General features: G+C 40.4%; 2 protein-coding genes across 8 annotated transcripts in view; one reads left to right on the forward strand and one right to left on the reverse strand.

Moving 5' to 3' along the window:
• Positions 1 to 1,236: 1,236 nt before the first annotated feature.
• On the reverse strand, positions 1,237 to 7,531 carry DPY30 (dpy-30 histone methyltransferase complex regulatory subunit). Of its 3 annotated transcripts, none has more exons than XM_027729768.2 (5): positions 7,434 to 7,531; positions 6,881 to 6,953; positions 6,753 to 6,800; positions 4,788 to 4,930; positions 1,237 to 1,531 (listed from the first exon to the last, which is right to left on the reverse strand). In XM_027729768.2, exons 2-5 carry the CDS (start codon positions 6,914 to 6,916, stop codon positions 1,459 to 1,461), a joined length of 300 nt encoding a protein of 99 aa, XP_027585569.1. In that variant the 5' UTR covers positions 6,917 to 6,953; positions 7,434 to 7,531; the 3' UTR covers positions 1,237 to 1,458. The 3 variants fall into 3 exon arrangements, with proteins under 3 accessions (XP_027585569.1, XP_027585570.1, XP_039240182.1); XM_027729769.2 differs by having other exon boundaries at positions 7,411 to 7,518; XM_039384248.1 differs by lacking the exon at positions 7,434 to 7,531 and adding an exon at positions 7,329 to 7,349.
• A 3,978-nt stretch (positions 7,532 to 11,509) lies between these two features.
• Positions 11,510 to 20,374, forward strand: part of SPAST (spastin) — a 39,602-nt gene continuing 30,737 nt past the window's right edge. For 2 of the 5 annotated variants that reach the window (XM_027729762.2, XM_027729764.2), the window contains exons 1-3: positions 11,510 to 11,997; positions 16,068 to 16,154; positions 17,380 to 17,463. In XM_027729762.2, coding sequence (XP_027585563.1) covers positions 11,589 to 11,997; positions 16,068 to 16,154; positions 17,380 to 17,463 — 580 coding nt within the window. In that variant the 5' untranslated portion in view covers positions 11,510 to 11,588. The remainder of the gene's footprint in view (positions 11,998 to 16,067; positions 16,155 to 17,379; positions 17,464 to 20,374) is intronic. The other 3 variants (XM_027729763.2, XM_027729765.2, XM_027729766.2) reach the window with 3 other exon arrangements.

A 20,374-nucleotide genomic window follows, 5' to 3' on the forward strand; every position in this document is an offset into this window, starting at 1 on the left:
TATTTTAATAAAAATTTAGGATTTTGATTAATTTAACTACTCTTGGAGGCCAAGTTTGCCATTTCTGTGACTGTCAAAAAAAATGTTTATTCTCCCAGTCTGTGAAAAATAGGGCTATGCATAATCTGGATTCCAGTATCCAGTGCTAGTGAACAACATTATGTATGGTCCTTGTTAGAAGTGTCAAAAAACAAAAAAAGGAATTCGGAGGGCTGTCAATAACCTAATGAGTCAATTCTACAGTCATAATCTTATTTTCAGAGCTTTTATACTATTATTTGACGAAATGGTGTTTTCTGTCTTAATTCTATCATTTTCTTCTGATCCTGTCTTCTGCTGCAACTTATTATATTGTATCCTAAGGTTTGTGGCCTTTAGCTCTACTGAGATTACAGGAAAAATAAACAAAGGGTCAGAAAAAGAAGTTATGAAAACATTTGAGAAGACCAAACAAAACCAAAAGACATTAGTAAATCCAAGGGGAAAAAAATCAATCAGATTACTTGGTATTTTACCACTTAGATTAGGATTACCCTGGACATCAGAAAAAGACATCCAGACTCTTCAGCCAGAGGATGGTTGGTTATTGGAACAGGCTCCCCGGTGAAGTGGTCATAGCACCAAGCCTGTGAGAATACAAGGAGCATCTGGATGATGCTCTTAATCATATGATTTAGATGGTCCTGTGAGCAGGAGGGAGTTAGACTTGATGATCCTTATGGGTCCATCCCAACTTGATGATTCCATCTTTGACAGAGAAAAATCACTCCAGCTGGGAGTAGCAGCACAGAGAACTGAGTTACAGAACCTTTATAAGTTACTTCAAACTTTATTCTGTGTTTCAGCTAAATCCAGCACACCAGTCACAGGAGATCAATGACAAATGCTGAGCAGCACATCTCACTAATGCAAATATGTGAAATGCTGGCCACTGTCTGTAGGTGATCTATTCAGCTGCTGGATCTAATTGTTTGTTTTAACTAAACCCATTTCCTGGTGTTCTGAAGTAAGTCCTCTCCTCCCTACTTAATCAATACTTCCTCAAAAGAAATTCTAATTGTTCTTCATTTGTTTGCTTTCTGTTTAGGCATGTTGCGTGTGGCGGGATGCTACATAAAAATCCAATTAAGTTATATACATTTTCACCCATGTGATTCTCATCACAAATTGTTCCCCATTTTTCCATGCCCTCAGGTGACGTAGCCCCATGGAATTATTCAGACTTTCATCCAGCAGTGCAGTTTCAGTACTTTATTTTGAAAGTCTCTTAATACCTAGTTTTAAAACAAGAGAACAAATTAAATGTAAAGTGTTCTTTATTAAATAACTCAAAAGGTAAAGCAAACTGTGCAGTTAAGAAAGACAACAATGTGGCCAAAGGATTTTTACAGCAGAAAACAAAACAGCGGCGAATGAGCATTTCAGTCTAGCAGCCAAACTGTCCTCATTTTTATGGAGCTAATTTCGGTCTTCAAATTGTGACTTGTTTTTTAAAAGATATGCTGCTAGAAATTCAATGGGATTTGGCGGTCTGTAAAGAAAAAAAAGTAAATCAAAAGCAATTATTTTTTTAATATGAAATTAGGTAGCTGAAGAACTGATCACCATCCCTTAAAAGAAACATAACTCCTCCCAAACACTTGCAAGCATTGATTTAGGGATGACTGACTACCTAGAGTGACTCTGAATTTCCAGTTTATGTCTAATGAGAAAGTTTTTAAAAAGGGGTCTTAGTCTCTGTTGGTTCAATATTACTAAATTGCTGTGGTTATATATCTAAAACTAGGGTATAGTCTGTAAGTATAAATACGGTATGTACACGATTAGATGTGACATGCATTTGCCTATTTCTTTGACTCATGCTATATAAAGTAAAACTGAATCTGTCAGTGCTTTTTTGCTTCATTTTCTTCAAGCGGTTATTGTGTAGCTTTGTGGATTAAAGTTGTTTTCATGGTTTCTGGCAACTGAAATGAACACAACAAAACTTTAAGCTTGAGAAGTGCTGTAACTTGCAAGTAGTCAATAATAAACACTTCTGATCACTGGCCTTAGTTTATAATTTTTTTTAAAAAAAAAGCTCCTCCAGCTACAGTGCATGAATCCTGCTAATCTGGATTTTGTCCACAGAATAAATGACAAACTTAATTTTTCCACATTGGGTCAGACAAAAGGTCTGGCAGTGAGCAAATACACCTATAAAGAAGCATAAAAAATGGAAGACATGCACAGAGATATTTTTCTGGACCACCCTTTTGGCTCCCAAGCATGTACCAGTTTCTGAGCTACCACCCTTAACAGTCCGGGTGGATTCCTCTACAGCTTTGACCAGTTGCCTCTTGAGCACAAATAAAACCTTAATGTCCTCAACCTAAGGCAAAAAAAATTATGTAGCTTAATTATGTGACCTGTGAAGGATCAGCTCCTTTTGTTCATTATAAATTTGCTACCTGTTTCACTTATTTCATTATTGTATCAGAAGAGATAATAGTCCATCCCAACTCATCATCTCTACACTGTTGTGATTTAACAGATTCCTAATATATTCTCCCAGAGAAGTCTCTTTTCTAGATATCATCTATTCAAGTCACTCTGTAGACAGACAGTATTCCTTCTGACCACCTTGTCACTCTTCTTATTTTTTCACTTTCTACCAGAATACAGGAGAGTTGGAATTACACATAATATTATAAATACAAGAACATTATAAATTCAAATAATGACATAATGCTTGGTTTTTACCCCTTCAATTTTTAAGTACTACTATTCAGAATTTATTTTTTACTAGAGCAATGCATTGACATATATATGTAAGAGCTTAAAGATATGTTTTCATACGGGTAATTGTCAACTCAGAATCTAACATTTTGTCACTAGCATTTGTCACTACCCCCCTAGGTCTAAAATTTTCTGTTATTTGGATTCAATCTTTTGCTTTTTGCCATAGTTTCAATTTTTCATCGCAGTCTTGAGGGTTTTATGAAATTCCTGTGCAATTACTTGCAATTCATCAACTTAAAAAAAACAAACAAACAACAGAAACCAAAACACCTATACCTGGTCTGTAAAACTCAGTCTCATTAACAAATTTTATCAGCCTCTTCTTCAAACTGTTATAAATTATACTTTCCATTATTCTAGTGTTGATCTTATTTCACCACGAAAATTCACTATTTACTTCTACCCTCTGTTTTGTCCACTGAGTTCTACATCCTTATAAAGACTTTTCCTTTAATCCCACAGCAACTAACTCTCTTTAAAAGCTTTTAGTGAATGGCTGTGTGAGAAACTTTTTGGAAATTTAAACAGACTGTATCATCTGCATTCCTCTTTACATGTGCTTGGTGACTCCTTCAATAAACTCTAAGACACTTACAACACCCGACGAAAAATTGTGTTGACTCCTCCCAATTACTGGCTCACTATCCTGCATAATTTCTACTGAATTCCAGGCGTAGCCAACAGACGGAATGGGCTGTTCCCTGAATATTTTTATATTCCTTAGAAAAAGAACTTGGCATCCATTAGTTACTTTCCACTTTAATTTTAATCAGAAGATTATACAGCAGAGCTGATAGCTCAGTTTTCTCCCTCCCGAGGGGTTATTATGCTCCACTGAACAGCCAATTTGACCTGCCACTTTGATACTGTTGGATTTTATACCTACACATTCCCCAACCTCTTCTATCAATGGTCCAGTTTCACTCACGTGATGAGTCCCCATAAAAAAAGCTTCTTCCATAATGAAGATTTAAATAAATAAAAAAAAAAAGAATAAAGGAAAAAGCTAGCCTGTAACACAAGTATCCAGAGTGTAAGTGTGGGGTATGCACCTCACAGGTGTTTTATACTGAGTGTGCAGCAGAACTCCCACAGATGTCAGCTGAAGATCTGCACACTGCTCAGCTGTACACACAGGGTGGACCTTCCTAGGTGCCTGATTTTTGCCTAATTAGCTGTCTGTACCCTGTAGTTCAAATTCACAACTCCTTTTGAAGTTAAGACACTGCTGATGGTTGTTCTGACTGTAGGTGCCATGATGCCTTTATGGTCATCCATACCAGCTTTTGATTTTGTTATTTCAGTGAAATTGAGTGATGGTCACATGCAGTTCTACTTGCCACTAGCAAGGATACACTAAAAGGCTCAAAATTATTTTGGCTAAGATGAACAGCTGTTTGCTGTTATTGAAGGATACCCTTCTGCATTGACTGGTAAGAGATTTGGGGCACCTCGACAGCATAATCTTCACTCAGGATAAACTATCAGTTTGCTTCTTGCTGTGTTGACAGTGCAGGGTCAGCCTGACTTCTTGGAAAGCATTTTAATCTCCAACAAAGACGCATGTCAGGCCTGATTTGTCTTGCTTTCTTTCAAACAGCAAGAACTCTTTATAATTTCACACTACAAAAATCTTCAGAACTAGAGCAACTTCTTGCCTTACTTTTATAAGGTGAATTACGTGATAAAATTAGTAACAAAAATAACCCCATTTTTCCCTCCAAAACTTTTGCAGTAGCACACCTCATTGGGGGATCATGAATTAAATGAATAACTCTTATCATGCCATATGCACCCAATAAGCATGATAAGCACCTCACTGGGGAACACATCCTGCACAGCCAATCACAGTAATTTATAGGTTCATAAACCTGTTGTAACGACGTTCTTACAACTACCAGAACAACGTGTGCAACTACCAGAACCATGTGCCTGAAAGGTGACGTACCACCCAAGTTTGAGACCTACATTTTGCCAAGAACAGAAGGAACACTGAAGCATCTTACCTCTCTTTTGCAAGAACAGCAAGTCCCTGTAGCAAGATAGGTACAACTGTCTGATCCAAGTAGGCACGTGTGGGTAACGACTGAAGATCAACCTTCTGCTTTGATGTTTTCTCTGCATTTAGTTTCTCGTTTTCTACTATCCTCTGAAGTACAAAAGAAAAAGTGAATCCACATTGATAACAGCAGCCACATCTACTTTGGAAGTACAAAATACCCATCTCTATGCAATTCACTGGCAATAACTTCTTTACATCTTCTAAGAAAATTTAAGTGCGTATTTTTCCTTGCACAGAAACCTAATCCAGAGGAGCCTTCTGTTAAATTCTTATGTCTTGGGGAAAGAATGTTAGGAAGTCGACAGTTTTCTAAAACAGAAGACATCCAATCTGTATAATTATTGTTTCTGCTTTTGCATTCACAGATTTGAATTCTACACCACTAAGACACAAATGACTACTAACAAGAGCAGTTTCAATTACATGGTTCCTGTATGCATGTGCTTCTTATACAAAATGCTAAAAGCACAAGAAATTCAGGTGAAGTCTGACAAAGGGGACTCTGCTAAAGTTGAATACTTTGAGACCATGCTCTATTCAAGTACTGATGGACACATTAAAGAAAGTGCTTCCATGTGCTTTTTAGTCAAAAATCATCTTACACCATTAACTGTAGTTAAAAAATGATACCCTACCACTGCCAGGAAACCAAATGTATTTGACGCAAAGTACATGAATCTACCGATACAGGACCAACATATCAGGGGAGACAAGTCATGAAAGATGTTTAAGAATAGTTTCTGCAAAAGCTTAGCACAGAGCAGGACCTTATAATGGAGGGAGACTGAAGGCTTTTGAAGGAATAATGCCATAGAGGTAGGATGGGACTGTCCTGCTCTACTCTGTGCTGGTGCAGCCTCACCTGTAATATTGTGTGCAGTTTTGGGCACCACAATATAAGAAAAATATAAAGCTATTAGAGAGCATCCAAAGGAGGGCTACTAAGATGGTGAAGAGTCTAGAGGGGAAGACATATGAGGAGCAGCTTGGAAGAGGAAGAGCATATGAGGAGGTCACTTGGTCTGTTCAGTCTGGAAGAGACTGAGGGGAGACCTCATTGCAGTCTACAACTTCCTCACATGGCAAAGCAGAGGGGCAGACACCAATGTCCTCTCTCGTGAATGGCACGAAGCTGTGATAGGGAAGGGTTAGATTGGATTTTAGGAAAGGACTTTTCACCCAGCAATGAATCAGGCTGAGCAATGAATCAGGCTCCCCAGAGAAGTGGTCACAGCCTCAAACCTGACAAAGTCCAAGAAGTGTTTTGACAATGCCCTCCGGCATATGATGTGATTCTTGGGGCTGTCCTGTGCGGGATCAGGAGCTAGACTTTGATGACTCTTGTGGGTTTCTTCCACCTCAGAATACCCTGTGATTCTATTACTCTAATCCACACTGTTACCAACAGCAAGAGAATGAACTGTATCTGCTCCTTCTCAGCATAAGTAATTAAAGACAGCTTGGATTATTCTGATGCAATTTTTCTATTGACAAGAATATGAAAAGAATTTGTCCCTTTGATATTTCCATAGAAATACCATAAACTCCTTCTATTCCCCTCCCTGTAATAAAAGTCCAGATGGCTTTTTTTGCGGCATAATAGATTATACAAATGTATATATATCATAGATAGCGACAGAATAGATAATGATCATAAGATACTTAAAAAAACCCACCATCTCATTAAAAGGTGCATTATTTACTTCAGAACCATTTAGTGCAATGGAAGCAATATAACAGAAAATATATACAGCCATTTATGCAAGGGACAGGTATCCATTGGCTTGATTTCCAGCTAACTTTCTTGGGAACATTACAATTGCTGAAGTCAGACTCAAGACTCAATGTTTTTTCCCTTGATCAGGAATGTGACTTCCACTGTTCTTTACAACAACAACAGCTTTGTTACCTCTACATTTTCAGTGAGACCGTATTCGGAATGCGGATTTTCTGGAACCTGTAAAATAACAGATGGTCAGCAAAGAGAAAATGCTCCTTTTATGCATGTAGCATTATACACATAAAATATTGCAATACCTGTGGCTGTCCCTCCATAATCTGTTCTCCCTCCATGATTTGAAAACTGGAATTTGCTGGACGTGCAGAAAATCTTGGAAAGCAATAAAAACACCGGTTAGCAGGTGAGATGGAGCCCAGTGTGAGTTAAGCGATACTGCATCAGTTGGTTACTAATGGTTACTAAGGCACAATTACGAGAGTGCAGAGAGAGTTCCTCTGCGCTCCCCCCGCGCCAAACTTGAACGCGTTTTTCCCACACGCAGAGCCGAGAAGTGCCTTAAGGTTCGGGGCACGTCCCCCGAACAGAGCGGTACCGGGACTAGGAAACACAGCATTCATCCCCGAGGGAAGCCGGAGACACCCCTTATCCTCCGTCCGTCCGTCCGTCCGTCCGTCCGTCCCCCCCTGCCCGCCACAGCGCCGCGAGACCCCCCGTGGGCAGGGCCGGGCTGGGGCTCCGCCGCACCTCAGGCCACGTACGGCCGCCGCCCCCGGCCGTGCCTCAGGCGCCCCGCGGGGGAAAGGTGGCCTCGCCACTCGGCTCTCACCGGCAGTCGGTTCGGGCTCTCACCGGCAGTCGGCGGGACTCCGGGACTCCGGGATCGGCGGGACAGCAGGAGCGGCTCCGCAGCAACCGCGGCCGCCGTCGCGAGTTGTTCTGACGTCAGTGAGGCGGCCGCGCCGCCACCGCCCCCCGGCGCACTGCGCGTGCGCGGGGCGGGGAAAGTGGTGCGGGAGCTCGGGAAGGGCGGTCATTCCTGGGTGTCTTGTGGGGTGTTTGTGGCTCTGACCAAACCTTTGAGAAACGCTGGTGCCTGGGGGCTTTGTGCTACACAATTGTGCTCATCGTCAGCGCGGTTTGGTGTCTGAGGAGCTCCCTGAGGTGGTCACGAAAAATAACTGTGCTAAAGTTAATGTGGAACTGAAAGTGGGGATTTGTTAGGGGCATAACCTTCCAGAGCTGTGTAGAATGCGGTTTTCACAGCGATGACTGTTGGCCGTTAATTTTCTCTCTGTAAACAAAAACGCGGCTGCTCAGCTTTGTCCAGGTATCGGCTTTAAGCATCCTGTCCCGACTGGAAACTGTCGGAAAATGAAGGAATCTGTTGCTTCTGTAGTTGTTGCGCTGTTAACAAATTGTACCGATGCTAGAACATTTGTGCCTGATTTCTTTGTTTTTATTAGGAATTAAATCTGAGGAACAACTTCTTTACACTGAGGGTGACAGAACTCTGAAACAGGCTGCCCAGGAAGGTCGTGGAGTCTCTCTCTCTGGAGACATTACAAACCCACCTGGATGCGTTCTTGTATCACCGGCTCTAGGTGACCTTGTCTTGGCAGGGACATTGGACTAGATGATCTCCAGAAGCCCCTTCAAACCCTAACAATTCTGTGATACTGTGATCTCTTTGTCTGGCAACATGGTTTGTGCTAGAGGATTAAAAAGACCTTAAGAATCTTTTATTTTTGACTTGATGAAGTAGTTATATTCCTGTAGTCTTTTTCTTTTGAGAAAACCATTTTTGTTGTTGTTTTATAAAAATAGGTCTGTTTTTTTTCTGCCCTTGCTGCAGTAATGACAATGTATATGAGTGACTTACCTGATGCTCTTAAAAGATGAACAACGTGGAGAAATAATGGTAAATGCCATGTTTTCACTAGATTGTGCTCTGATATAATAATCTAGTAATGGTAATGATTAAGTATGTGTACATCAGTGAACTTGAAACAACCATATTTGCAGAACTGACAATGTTACCAGTGTGATAAGCAGGCTTAAAAATTTGTGTGTGGTCAGTCACAGATTTGATACTCAACTGAAATATTTGGAATTATAGCAGAACTGCATACTGTCTTTGCGTCAATTTTAGTACCTAGTGCTGGCAAACTTAGCTGATGAGGAGGTGAGGTGAAAACACAGAAGGCAAAACAATTGAGTTTTTTTTCTAAAACTTAAAACAGGAATACAAACAAATTCTTAATGTGAAGAGGTATAAGCTTTTTGGTCCGTTTTGAGGCTCTCTCCTAATTTTTCATGCGGTTCTAGCAATGACATTTTTGAGAATTGCATTTAGAATACTTGAAAAATCCTTGTACCCTTAGCCCAGTTTCCACATTTATGTATTCTCTATTATATTCAGGTTTTGTGGCGATATCGTGTTGGGAGTGAGAAAAGGTTTCCTACCTTGACCTTTTGTGCAATGGTAAGTTGTGGTGTCAGGTTAGTTGCATCTTTCTAATTCCTGTGACTGTAGTGTTTGCCTGCTCTAATTCTAAAACCTTTAGCTGAGATACCAGATTGAGGACTCATGTAATACAGGAGGTACAATCTTCAGAGCAAAGTCAAATCAGGTGGATGAGCTGATCCAACAGTTGTCCACTCCAGGAAATGAGGTTTCACTTCTTCATCCACCCCTTGCTGATGTCCATCACCCCTTGCTGAGCCAGAACATTTCACTAAGCCAGCAGAAAGCCGTCCAATGGACTGATGCGGTTTAAGATTTGTTTGTTGGGTTTTGTTGGTTTTTTTTCAAACTAGCATTAATCTTATGCCAGATTATTAATTAGAATATCTCACAGACCAGACCAAAGACTGCTAGAGCCAGTTTAATGTAGGAGGGTAGGGAGATTCAACTTGCAGATTGCTCAAATATTTAATAGCCACAATAGTGAACTGATTCTCTAGGTTTTCTCACAATTCCTGACTGGTGTCTGCTTCTGAAGCTGTGTTTTTGGTTTAACATGATGTTATTCCCCTAACAGGTGCACTCCTTTATTGCCATGATACATTCACATGATTTACAAAGGTGTCATTCTAAATTTTTTTAAAAGTAAAAATAACTGAATAGATTGACCAGTCAGGATTGACTGAGGTACATGGTCTTCTATTGTCATGCAATCTGTCCTTGTTAATAAACTTGTTTCTTCACTAGCTTTTTGATTTTGATCAGGAGTGGGATGATACTTTAGATAGTAATGAGATAATAAAGACAGTAGTTCAGTAATCTGTTGTCATGGGGCTTATTTCACATCCCATTTTTGAATGCTACTTAGTATTAACTCAGCTTGAAGCTTCTGGAATTTCTTTGATATTCCAAAATTTGTTAAGCCTTTATATCGGCAAATGAGATTTTTTTTTTAAAGGATAGTTAAGCATACTGAAAAAAAAAAAGATGCTGAACTTTGTTCAGTCATGAGTGGACTGGAAAATACTTCAGTAATATTTTCATAATAGTAGTACGTCATCCTTCTTACCAAGTACAGGAGAAAAATACTTGATGTACATTACTACATTTTCAAATTAGACAGAGACAGGTTCACTATCTCTGTCTAGTAATGGTTCTAGGTCATGAATAGTTATTTTATATTTTAATAAAATTCTGTGTTTTATACAGTAATAAAATAATCAGTTCTGTCATTAAAACAGATCACACAGTCATTTAAGAAAATCAATACACATTACCAAGGGAACTAGAAGTAACTATACAAGGCATAAGCAAACAAGAAAAAAACAGTAGTTTTATAGTAATTTTGGAAACATAAATAATCATAATAAATAAAACATGGCAGACAGCAGTGATTTCAATTTGGCATGTCCTTTTAATTAACACACAGCACCAACTGCAATTTCTTGCTATAAACAGGGGAAACTTGCTTGTGCACTGAATTATGTGTCTACTGTTTGGGGACTCTCTGGGCTACTGTGTGCAGTTCAGAGGTGTAGGAGAGAGATGATCTGTCATAATTAACATCAGGAGCTCAGTATTTTATTTGTAGAACAGAGTGCGTGACAAAGCAAAACAACAGGAAAAAAGATCAACCAATGGGCAAGGCAACCAAAAGGGGAGGAAGACCGAAGCACAGAGGAAGGGCCTTGCTACACTGTTGAATATAGCAGTAGGCACAGAACGTGGGAATGCTGTTGTGTGGGTGCCTCCCCTTGTTTCCTAGACCAAAGGTACCAAAGCATTTTTAAGGTTTGAAATAACCGAAAGAGTAGAGAGCTGGAGGATCTGTCTCATTAGTGGAGACACAAATAAATAAATATTATAGCTGGGCAAATAATTGACAAACAAGGACAACTGGGTGATCACTTTTTGTAACGAGGGTGGTAATAGAGTTCAGATTTTTTTTTTTTCTTCCCAGGACGATGTATCTATAATGTATACTGAATTACATTAGCTCCCTCTATGTGAGCAGACAGCCTGTCATTTCCATTACAGAGATGCGGAGCAGACAAAGCACGGGAGGACGCTCTCCCGGGGGCAATTCCAGGCGGCGGAAGCACGGACACCGCCAGTGACTGGCTGCCACACGTCCCTCCGTGCGAGGGAATTCCCCGGGCCCTCCTCGTGTGCCTCTAGCAATGACTCCCGGCGGGAGCGACGCCAGAGATCCGCGCTGCATTGTGCCTGCGGGGCGGCTCACGACTCCAGTCAGAATAATTAATCCTATTAAATTATTCATCCTCCGTCCACTCAGTGTGTTTCCATGTGCCGACATCTAACGGCCTCGGCCACGGCTGGAGCAGCCTTGATTCTCTCCAGGCACAGCGCTGGAAAGCCCCGCCCCACTCCCGGCCGGGGCCGCCCGCATCCCTCTCTCCCTCCCTCTTTCCCTCCATCCCTCCCCCTGGGGCGGCCGAAAGGGGCGTTGCCGCCGCCATCGCCACCGCCATGGCCGGTTGTTGTCAGTCCCTGGCAGCGGGTTATGGCGACGGCGGTGAATGAATTCTCCAGGCGGCCGAGGGAAGAAGAAGGGCTCAGCCGGCTCCAGCTCCGCGCCTCCGGCCGCCGGCGCCTTTCCCTCCTCGCCGCCCGGGCCGGCGCCCCCCGTGCCGCCGGCGGGGGCGGCGACGGCAGCGGCGTCCCCGCACAAGCGGAACCTGTACTACTTCTCGTACCCGCTGTTCGCCGCCTTCGCCCTGCTCCGCTTCGTCGCCTTCCAGCTCGGGCTGCTCTTCGCCTGGCTCTGCGAGCGCCTCTCCCGCGGCGCCCTCATGGCCGCCAAGGGCAGCAGGGCCGGGGCCGGCGACGCGCCCGAGCCCGGCGGGGCGCCCGAGACGGTGCGGGCGTGTCACAAGCGGGCCTTCGAGTGCATCTCCATGGCGCTGCGCATCGACGAGGACGAGACAGGTAGGGAGGGAGGGGAGCGCCGGCGGCTTCTCCAGGGTGCGGGGGGTGGGCAGGCAGGGCCTTCGCGTCCTGTGCTGGGGAACCGCTTTCCCCTGAGGACAAACAAAACCCGCTCGTGTGATGGATGCGGCCTGCGGGGGGAACAGTGCGGGAGGGAGCGGGGAGTGTGCCGTGCCCGATGCCCGCCCGTGCCCGCATGCGGTGGCCGATGCTTTGGCCCCGGCAGGTGCAGGTTGGATCAAAAAGCTGCGGCTCGGGCTCGTTCCCCACGCAATGCAGGCCCTTGTATTTCGCCCCAATAAAGTTTTTGCTGCGGAGGTCTGGGTGAAGCGGTTAAAAACTGGGGCGAAAGACAGGGTAGGTGACTAACAAGCCTTGGGTTTCAGCAAGCCTGCCGGACAACAAAAGCACCAAGGACAATAATAAGGGTGCATCCTTTAATACACTGCCTGACAAATGATGCAAGTGCTGAAGCAAGTCTTCAGGAAACTTGACCCCCAAAATGCCCATTTGGAGTTGTCTTGACTTTTAAAGAAAGAAATACTTACTTGTATTTTGACAGGTTGTTTTTTTTTTTTATGTTTTGCTTAAGCTGTTTGACACACTCTTGAAAAACCTAAAAACCTATCACAGTGTGACCAGAGGATCTTAAGGAAGATGTTTAGGGTTCGGGTAAATAAAACACAGGAGTGAGGTACTTGTTTCTATGTTTTGTGTTTCTGGGTTTTGTTGGTTTTTTTTTTGTCTGGAGCATTAAAAAACCAAAAATATTTGCTACTGCTTTTGATTTAGCCATTTACTTTAAACACAGCAGCATAGTTCTGTCAGCAGCCAAAAGGCAGGCCTTTAGGGGCATGCTGTGGTGTTTTTTAAAATTCTCTGGAAACATTGGAATACCTTATTCTACACTTTTAAGGTGAGCTTCAGTGAAACTGCTGTCTTAGAGGAGGACATTAAAAATAGAGGAGTAGGCCTTCAATAGAAGCTACATGCTGAGAGCACCATAAAAGCGAGGGATGTGTCTTGCTTTGCGTTGACAATTTGGGAGTGGCAGTGGCAAGCTCTGGGAGAGAAAAAAAACCTTACCATGTGCAGTAAGATTAGTTCAGAACAGATGTACAGTGAGAGAGCACTGAGGGTCATAGGAGCAAAACATGAAAGAAGGTGAGGTAACTTAAAGCTTCAGTGTTGTTGATGATTGCTCTGTGAGGAGTAGCCAAGTCTTATTTTATCAGGTACCTGTTCCACTGTTGTGACCGATAACTGTTGGTGGTTTGGAGGTTAAGCCCTTAAATATCAATTTTAATCCCGGACTTGCTCTGTAGATACCTTTAGATTTATCGTATATGAATTAGCTGCACAGGTCATACATCTAATAGGATCATTTTTGCTGCTAATGGGAGCAGTTGCACAGCTGTTACAGCCCTGCAATTGCAGTATACTATAATGGCCAGTCTTCGCGAGCGAAGATTTGGGAAAGGTCATTAACCCTTCCAGCCATACATTTCACTGAGAAAGAACTCACTTTGCTTTAATGCATAGATTTGCTATTTCCTTATCTGTTTTTGCAGGAATATATGTCTATCTTTGATTTTTTTTTTTAATGTGTAAATAAGCTTTTTAAAGCTTCCACCAGAAAACCATATGTTAGGCATAGTGTGTGAAATGGTTGGAATTTCTGAATTGTCTAACGTCCTGTTAGTTATGTGGTGTTTTTGCTGTTGTGGAAGCTATGCAGACTTCAGTAGTTTTGATAGCACTTCTGGTAATTTTTTGTGCTTCTGAATTATTGTGGCAGTTATTCTTGTTTTGATATTTTCACAATCAAGCTTAATATCTTTTTCTGGGACTGAGAAGGTACATGTGTTGGGTTGACCCCTGCCCTCAGCTAAGCATCCATACAGCTGCTTGTTCCTCTCCTCACTGGGACAGGGAAGAGCATAGGAGGAGCAAAAGTTAGAAAAAAAAGTGAGAAAACTTATTGAGCAATGGCTGCCTTGGAAGACAGCCCCCATCCAGTTATTCACCTACACAAGATTTTATTGATGAGGATTATGTTGTCTGATACAGAATATTCCTTAGGCCAGTTTGTGTCAGTCATCCTGCCAGTGTCCCCTCCCAGCTTCTTGTGCACCTCCAACCTACTCACTGGGAATCTAGTGTGGGAAAAGGAAAACCTTGAGGTTATGTTGTTCAAGCAATACCCAAACCAATTCTCTGTTATCAACACTGTGTTAGTCACAAATCCAAAACACAGCAGCATTTGGACTGTCTGTAGAAAATTATCTCCATTCCAGCCAGACCCAATACAGCGACTTCCAAGAAATGTGACATTTATTGTATTTTTAATGTCAGAATCACTGAAAGCTAGTAAAGCATTCTGTGTGGAGTCGGAGCACAAATTTTGAAAACAGCTTGCTGTGGTATAGTGCTTTTAAAACTTTGTCCATTTATAAGCTGGAAGTGAAATTTTAATGACCTTGGCATGTTTGCAGCAGATACTCAGAATAGCAAAGGAAGTCAGGCAATAGCAGAGGAGGCTGGGATCATGGCAAATTTGATTTCTATTCGCTATAATCAGCATTAGATTTACACTGCAGTCAAAAATGTTTCTATGGTTGATGGGGAGAAGAAGCTTAAAGTAAAAAAAAAAGGGCTAAAAAGAGGATCGAAGTCACTCAGCTTCAATGATTTGATTTCTCTAGGTTTGTCCTTAACAATCAGGATATATGAGGTGGTGAAGAAAGGGCAGTAATAAAATGATTCCCAGGGTGTGCAATGTTCGTGACTGTAGGAAGGTGCTGCTGTGCTTTGTGTTGGTAAGAAGAGCAAAGCATGAAATTACCTGCACAGGGAATCTTGCTAAATGTTATTATTATAAGATTTTGCTTCTGGAGAGGAGCAAGAGAAAACTCTGAAGAGGATTCTAGAAATGTATTGAAATATTTTTACAAAATAAATTTGGTAAAAAGTAGGTTTGAGACTGAAGTCATCAAAAGATTTGAGTGTGGAACCAACACAATCACTGGTAACTGGCACTTAGGAATAGTTTTGTGAAACGTAATGTCATCTGAAATTAGAGTAATGATATCTGAAATTAGAGTAATGATATCTGAAGGTTTCATTGTAGGCATTTTTGGTTTTTTCTACCGCTTGCAGCTGATCAGGTTTAACTTGTAATACAGAATGTGCTATATTCCTCTGTGGAAAGGCATGCTTAGTGTGACATAACTACCTTGCAAAAGTGTGTTTCCATATGCAGGCAAATATCTTTTAATGCAGAGTATTTATGGAAGGGGAGCAATATGGAGTAGATATTAATAGGTCTTCAGTGGCTTACTTGCTGTTATGGTGTCCCGTAGCATAGGTTAGGCATAGCCATGTTCATGGTTATATTTGCTGTAATACCCATTTAGGATGTGGCTGGTACAGAGGCGTACTCTTAATTCTGCTTGCATTGTACTTTGTGTTAAAGTTGACACACACCTGCAGTACAGCAGTTTCATAACAGGATAAACAAAGAAATACCCTTATGGCAAAAGAGCCGCTCTATACAAAAGTTAACCAGAGGAGAAGTGTCTCATCTCACTCATGTAGTGTCTTAGACTTGTTGCTTTTCTTCTTGAGCTTCTATGCTTGTGGTGTTACTTTGGTATTGATATAATCTGTCACTGGATGGTTAAGAAGTACATCTCTATTTGCTGTTCCAGAAACAAAACCTGTTAATTTCGCCATTTCTGTTGTGAATGAATTTGTATAGGTGAGATTTTTTACCTTGTTTTGGTTGGTTGGTTTTTAAGGGGATTTATCTTTTTAAGGCAGATGAAGAATTATTCTTAAAACAGGCAAAAGTGATTTGAGGCTGGTGTAGTACCTGTTTTTAATAGAAAATCTTACTTGAAACTTAAGTAGATATAAAGTTGACAGTGTCCCTTTAAGAGTTTCTTTAAATCATAGGATTTTGTTAAAATATCTCTTCCTTCCTCTTACTTGTTTTATGCAGCATTATATGGAACCATTCCTAAGCTTTAATTCATTACAGAAAATAATGGGTTCACTTCCTTTTTAAGCAGGACAAAAGGAACAAGCTGTTGAATGGTATAAGAAAGGAATTGAAGAACTGGAAAAAGGAATAGCTGTCTTAGTAATTGGTCAAGGTAAGCCAGTTTTGAGTTTTGTGGAACAGATTTTGGTTTATGAGTTCTTCAAAGTGAGAAATCAATATTGCTAAATATGGTAGGTGCTAGGAATGGTCTGCTGTATGAATTAATTCATAAGAGTGTTTCTTATTCTTGTTTTAGCCGTAGGTGAACGCTGGTCCATTTCTCTGTTCTATGTCTATAACACATGCAAATTTTGTTCCAAATATTTTCAGACTCTCCAAAATCATAAGCAGTTCATGAAAATCCTAAAGTAAAACACTTGATTTCTTATATAATGGGAGTGCTGAAACACTGAGTTCTGATTTGATTTGCCAAAGTTGACAGTTCATGTTCTCACTTATGCAGAATTTTATATTCCCTTCAGTATAACTTAAAAACAACCCCCCCGATTTGGAATGGTCTGATATTGTGTTTCCGAGTAGCTTAGGCCAAAGTAGCTGAACATTTCCAGCAACAAAAAAAGCCATCTCTATATATGGAACCATTTTAACCTGTAGTGCAGAAGCAGGTATGTACCATAGAGAAACAGATGTAGTGAAGCACTTGCTAAGAATCTGTCCTCAAAATAATACTGTAATTATAATAATAACTCAAATCACCTGCCCCAACCCCAAACCTGTAAGTGCTTTTGCAGACTGCTATTTTATTCCTCAGCTATGTTTAGAAGTGTATGGTGACGTTGCTTACAGGGCAATACCAGTGGCATTTGATACAACCTGTGTAAATTGCACAGTTTAAAAAAAAACTGACTTGGACAGACAGTATTTCTTAGGAAGTAGTGACATTAATGTCTAATTCTATGTGTTTTGAAATGTAAAGGGACACAGTCAACTGAATTTAAATCTGTTAATTTTGCCAAAGTGAGATCTTTTTAATTGTACTTGCCTCTCGGTCACTTTTCAAGCTTTGTAAAAATCTTTTTTTATTTGACTTCTCATCAGAGAAATGCAGTGACAAAAAACATATATTAGATGCAAAGCAATGTTTGGGTTACCACAGCTCTATGAGCAGTACTGTGAAGCAGATAGAGTCAACTAACTTTAAATTCTTGATTAAACAGGAAGCTTTAGAATTTTTTTCATTAGTTTTGTAACAAAGTTCCTTAGCGGAGGGAATAGATTAGGGGTGGGAGGAAGAGGAGGGAAGACTGGGTATCAGTATTTTAGCACTTAAAGTTTATTTGCCAAATTGTGTTTTAACGTTGATTTTTCTTTGTAAGGTGATCAGTGTGAACGGGCTCGACGTCTCCAGTCTAAAATGATGACAAATTTGGCAATGGCCAAGGATCGCTTGCAGCTTTTAGGTACCAGTTACAATTCATGACTTTGGAAAGTTTGTAATTATTTGCACAACTTCATGTAATGCATTCTTCTAAAATATTACTTTGATTTTTAAAGGGAAGGAGTCATTATCTCTGTAGGGTCTCTTTAGTTTTTAGTTTAGAGTAAGTGCTGTTGATGCATTTTAAAAATGGAATTTCAGTTATAAAAGTAACTGGAAAGGCTTTGTCATAGTACGCTTGACTCATAAAGTCAGGAAGTCTTGTTCAACTCTTGTTGAAATTCAGGATTTTTGCATTGGAACTGTAGTAAAACTTGAAATATTGATGATCGTGAGTGCCAAGTGTGCCTCCTGTAAGTGTAACTACTTCATCTTCTGTTAATTTTACTGTCACTTAACACAACATTTTGCCTTGCTATTTATATATAATAGTAATTCTTTAGCATTGTGTAGACCATAAGGTTGTGAAATGCTAATTCCCTTAATTTTTTTTTCTAGTAGTGTTCTATTTTAAGACTAGCAGGTAAGGTGCTTTTCAGAAGCATGGTGTTGTATAGTTTTAACTTTATTAAAATTAGGCACTCTATATCAGCTCTTAATGGACAGAGTAAAACAAGCAGGATTGGAAATTGCATCTTACTGTGCCTGATAAACAGGCACAGATCCCCCCGTCAAGCAACAAACCCAAAATTTTGTGCAGTGCATCCTCTAAACTGAAAACTTGGGAAATGCTTTCAGTTCAGTCAGTAAAATGAAGATAAGATGATTTTTTAAAATTGCTTTCTATGGGTGAACTAACAAATGTATGTCAGTTTAACTTGCGTATCTGCAGCTTTAATCTTGCACTCTGTTGTTTGGTGCTCTACTAAGTCATTTTCCTAGGAGCATATAGAGCAGACAGGAAAGTTCGTGTTCTTTTCTCCTCTTATGCTTTGTGACTGTAGTCCTAACTGGTGATTGACAGGGAAGTTGTGACAACCACAAGAAAGTGAGTCTCTTGTTTCCCTTGAGGTCCTGGTGTCCTTAGAACTTTTTGTAAAAAGTTGAAGGGAAATGGGGTTAAAGAGGCACGTGGCTTCTGTGCTCTAATATGGATGTTTGTTGGTGCAACCTTGGTATGTGCAAAAAAGATATTTTCTACTTCTTAGGGTTAAAGGCTGACTTCTAGAGGTAATATAAACTAGGGAACAATAGACAGAAAGTGATTACGTGCTAACAGCCTTTGATAAAATATGGCTTGTTGCAAACATCCTAGTTGCAAGTAACTAGAATTTCTTTTAAAAAATTTGCAGTTCTTTGAAACTTGAAGTAACAATGTCTGTATTTTGTGGGTATTGCTTCATCATTGCTTGTGTTATCACTTGCTGTGATCTGACTGAAAAGAAAAAAGGGTAAACATCACAAAAACCCCTGAAGTTGAAGTACGTTGATCCGGACGTGTTATCACACGCTATTTGTTTGCTTCATTGAGAGTGCAGATTGAAAGGTAGACAGATAGAACAGTGTTTATTCCATAAGTTGATGTAAAATATTATTTTATTTTTACTTTTATATTATCAGAAATTTAGTACTTTGTTCTGCCTAGGTTCTTGTTTGGTTTGCACTGAGGATCTGCTTCAAACAATGTACCTGAGAGCAAAATTTGGATAAAAAAGAGTGAGTGAAATCATGTGCCCTTTAGGAAGGAAAAAGATGTGGTTTGGAGAGATATTCTAATGGATTTAATTCCCTGCGAGTTTGATCATTGCGGATCTATTTGAGTAGTATTTTTATACCATCTAACCAACTTTCAAGTATTTGACAGCATCTCTTTTTATTACTTTCTATGTAATTTTACATGGAGTCTTTGGAAATTTAAGGTCATTTAGAGTTTAATTGCCTGTGCAGTTCTAAACATAGCTTTTAGCCTTTTACTTATAGTAACAGATATTTGGAATTTTTAAGTGGCATAGAGAACCTTTTGTAGTTGAACTAAACATGAGGCTCTTGAAGCTCTTAAGGTTCATAAAGTGATTTTTCCTATGAATTCAACTCATAAGATGAGAGAGTGTTTTCCTCTAGCCATGTGGAATTTCTCCATTTCTTGAGGCAAAATAGGCAAGTCCCTTATTGCATTAGCAGACAGGATAAAACAAAGTAGACAATAATATGAAATATTTCATCTCGCCTGCTAGACAGAGTCTGCTTAACTGAAATACCATCCAGTCAGTCAAGTTACATTGGTAATATATAAAGTGAAAATTAAATCATATGGATTATAACTGCCCATTGGAAGTGCTCAGTGTCTTCATCTTTTTTTGAAGCGTGTTTGTACATCAGCACAAGTTTAAGTTGCAAGACCCCACTGACAGGAGTGTGATATCTGATCACACACGTGTATTATCACCATGTGTCATCACACCACTAGTGCCTTTTAATGTTGCAGGAGGGTGGAGCTACTTACCTTGGTTGATGGGTTTTCTATTTTGAGCCCTGTTTTCATTTTGAGTCTAAATTTCTGTATCTTACTCTGTTTGAAGCTGTAATATGACACAGTCTGGAAGCTGAAGTTGCTACCGGTGTGTTTCAGAGCACCTCAAGGTGACTTGGTCGCTTTGCCAGTGCACTGACAGTATTGGGTGATGCCAGCTGTCAGGGGACTTCCAAGTTCTACCATTTGCATTGGTGGCAGCCCCCATTTTTGACATGGTTTTGGGTGTGTTATTTCTGTGCTTACTCAGATGAGTGGCTAAATCTTGCTCTGATGGTCTTCACAGACCTGATCTCTCCTGGATAACTTATCACTCATGTTAGTCATTATATTTGATATATTTAGAATGACAGGAGGATATTTGTTTTCTGCAGTCAGATACACAGAACTCAGCAGTTTGTTGTTCCTAAAGATAGAGAACCACAATGTCCAGTGCAATACTGTTCTCTTCTAATGCTATTTG

The sequence above is a fragment of the Pipra filicauda genome, unplaced genomic scaffold (genome assembly GCF_003945595.2).
Source record: "Pipra filicauda isolate LSUMZ 115617 unplaced genomic scaffold, ASM394559v2 scaffold342_size772408_pilon, whole genome shotgun sequence".
Classification (NCBI taxonomy): domain Eukaryota; kingdom Metazoa; phylum Chordata; class Aves; order Passeriformes; family Pipridae; genus Pipra; species Pipra filicauda.

Coding starts and splice junctions, on each gene's coding strand:
- DPY30 (XM_027729768.2), bottom strand. CDS start 6,916: ATGGAGGGAGAACAGATTATGGAGGGACAGCCACAG. Junction 6,801..6,880: donor TTATGGAGGGACAGCCACAG/GTATTGCAATAT, acceptor GTTATTTTACAG/GTTCCAGAAAATCCGCATTC. Junction 1,532..4,787: donor GCTGTTCTTGCAAAAGAGAG/GTAAGATGCTTC, acceptor TTTTCTTTACAG/ACCGCCAAATCCCATTGAAT.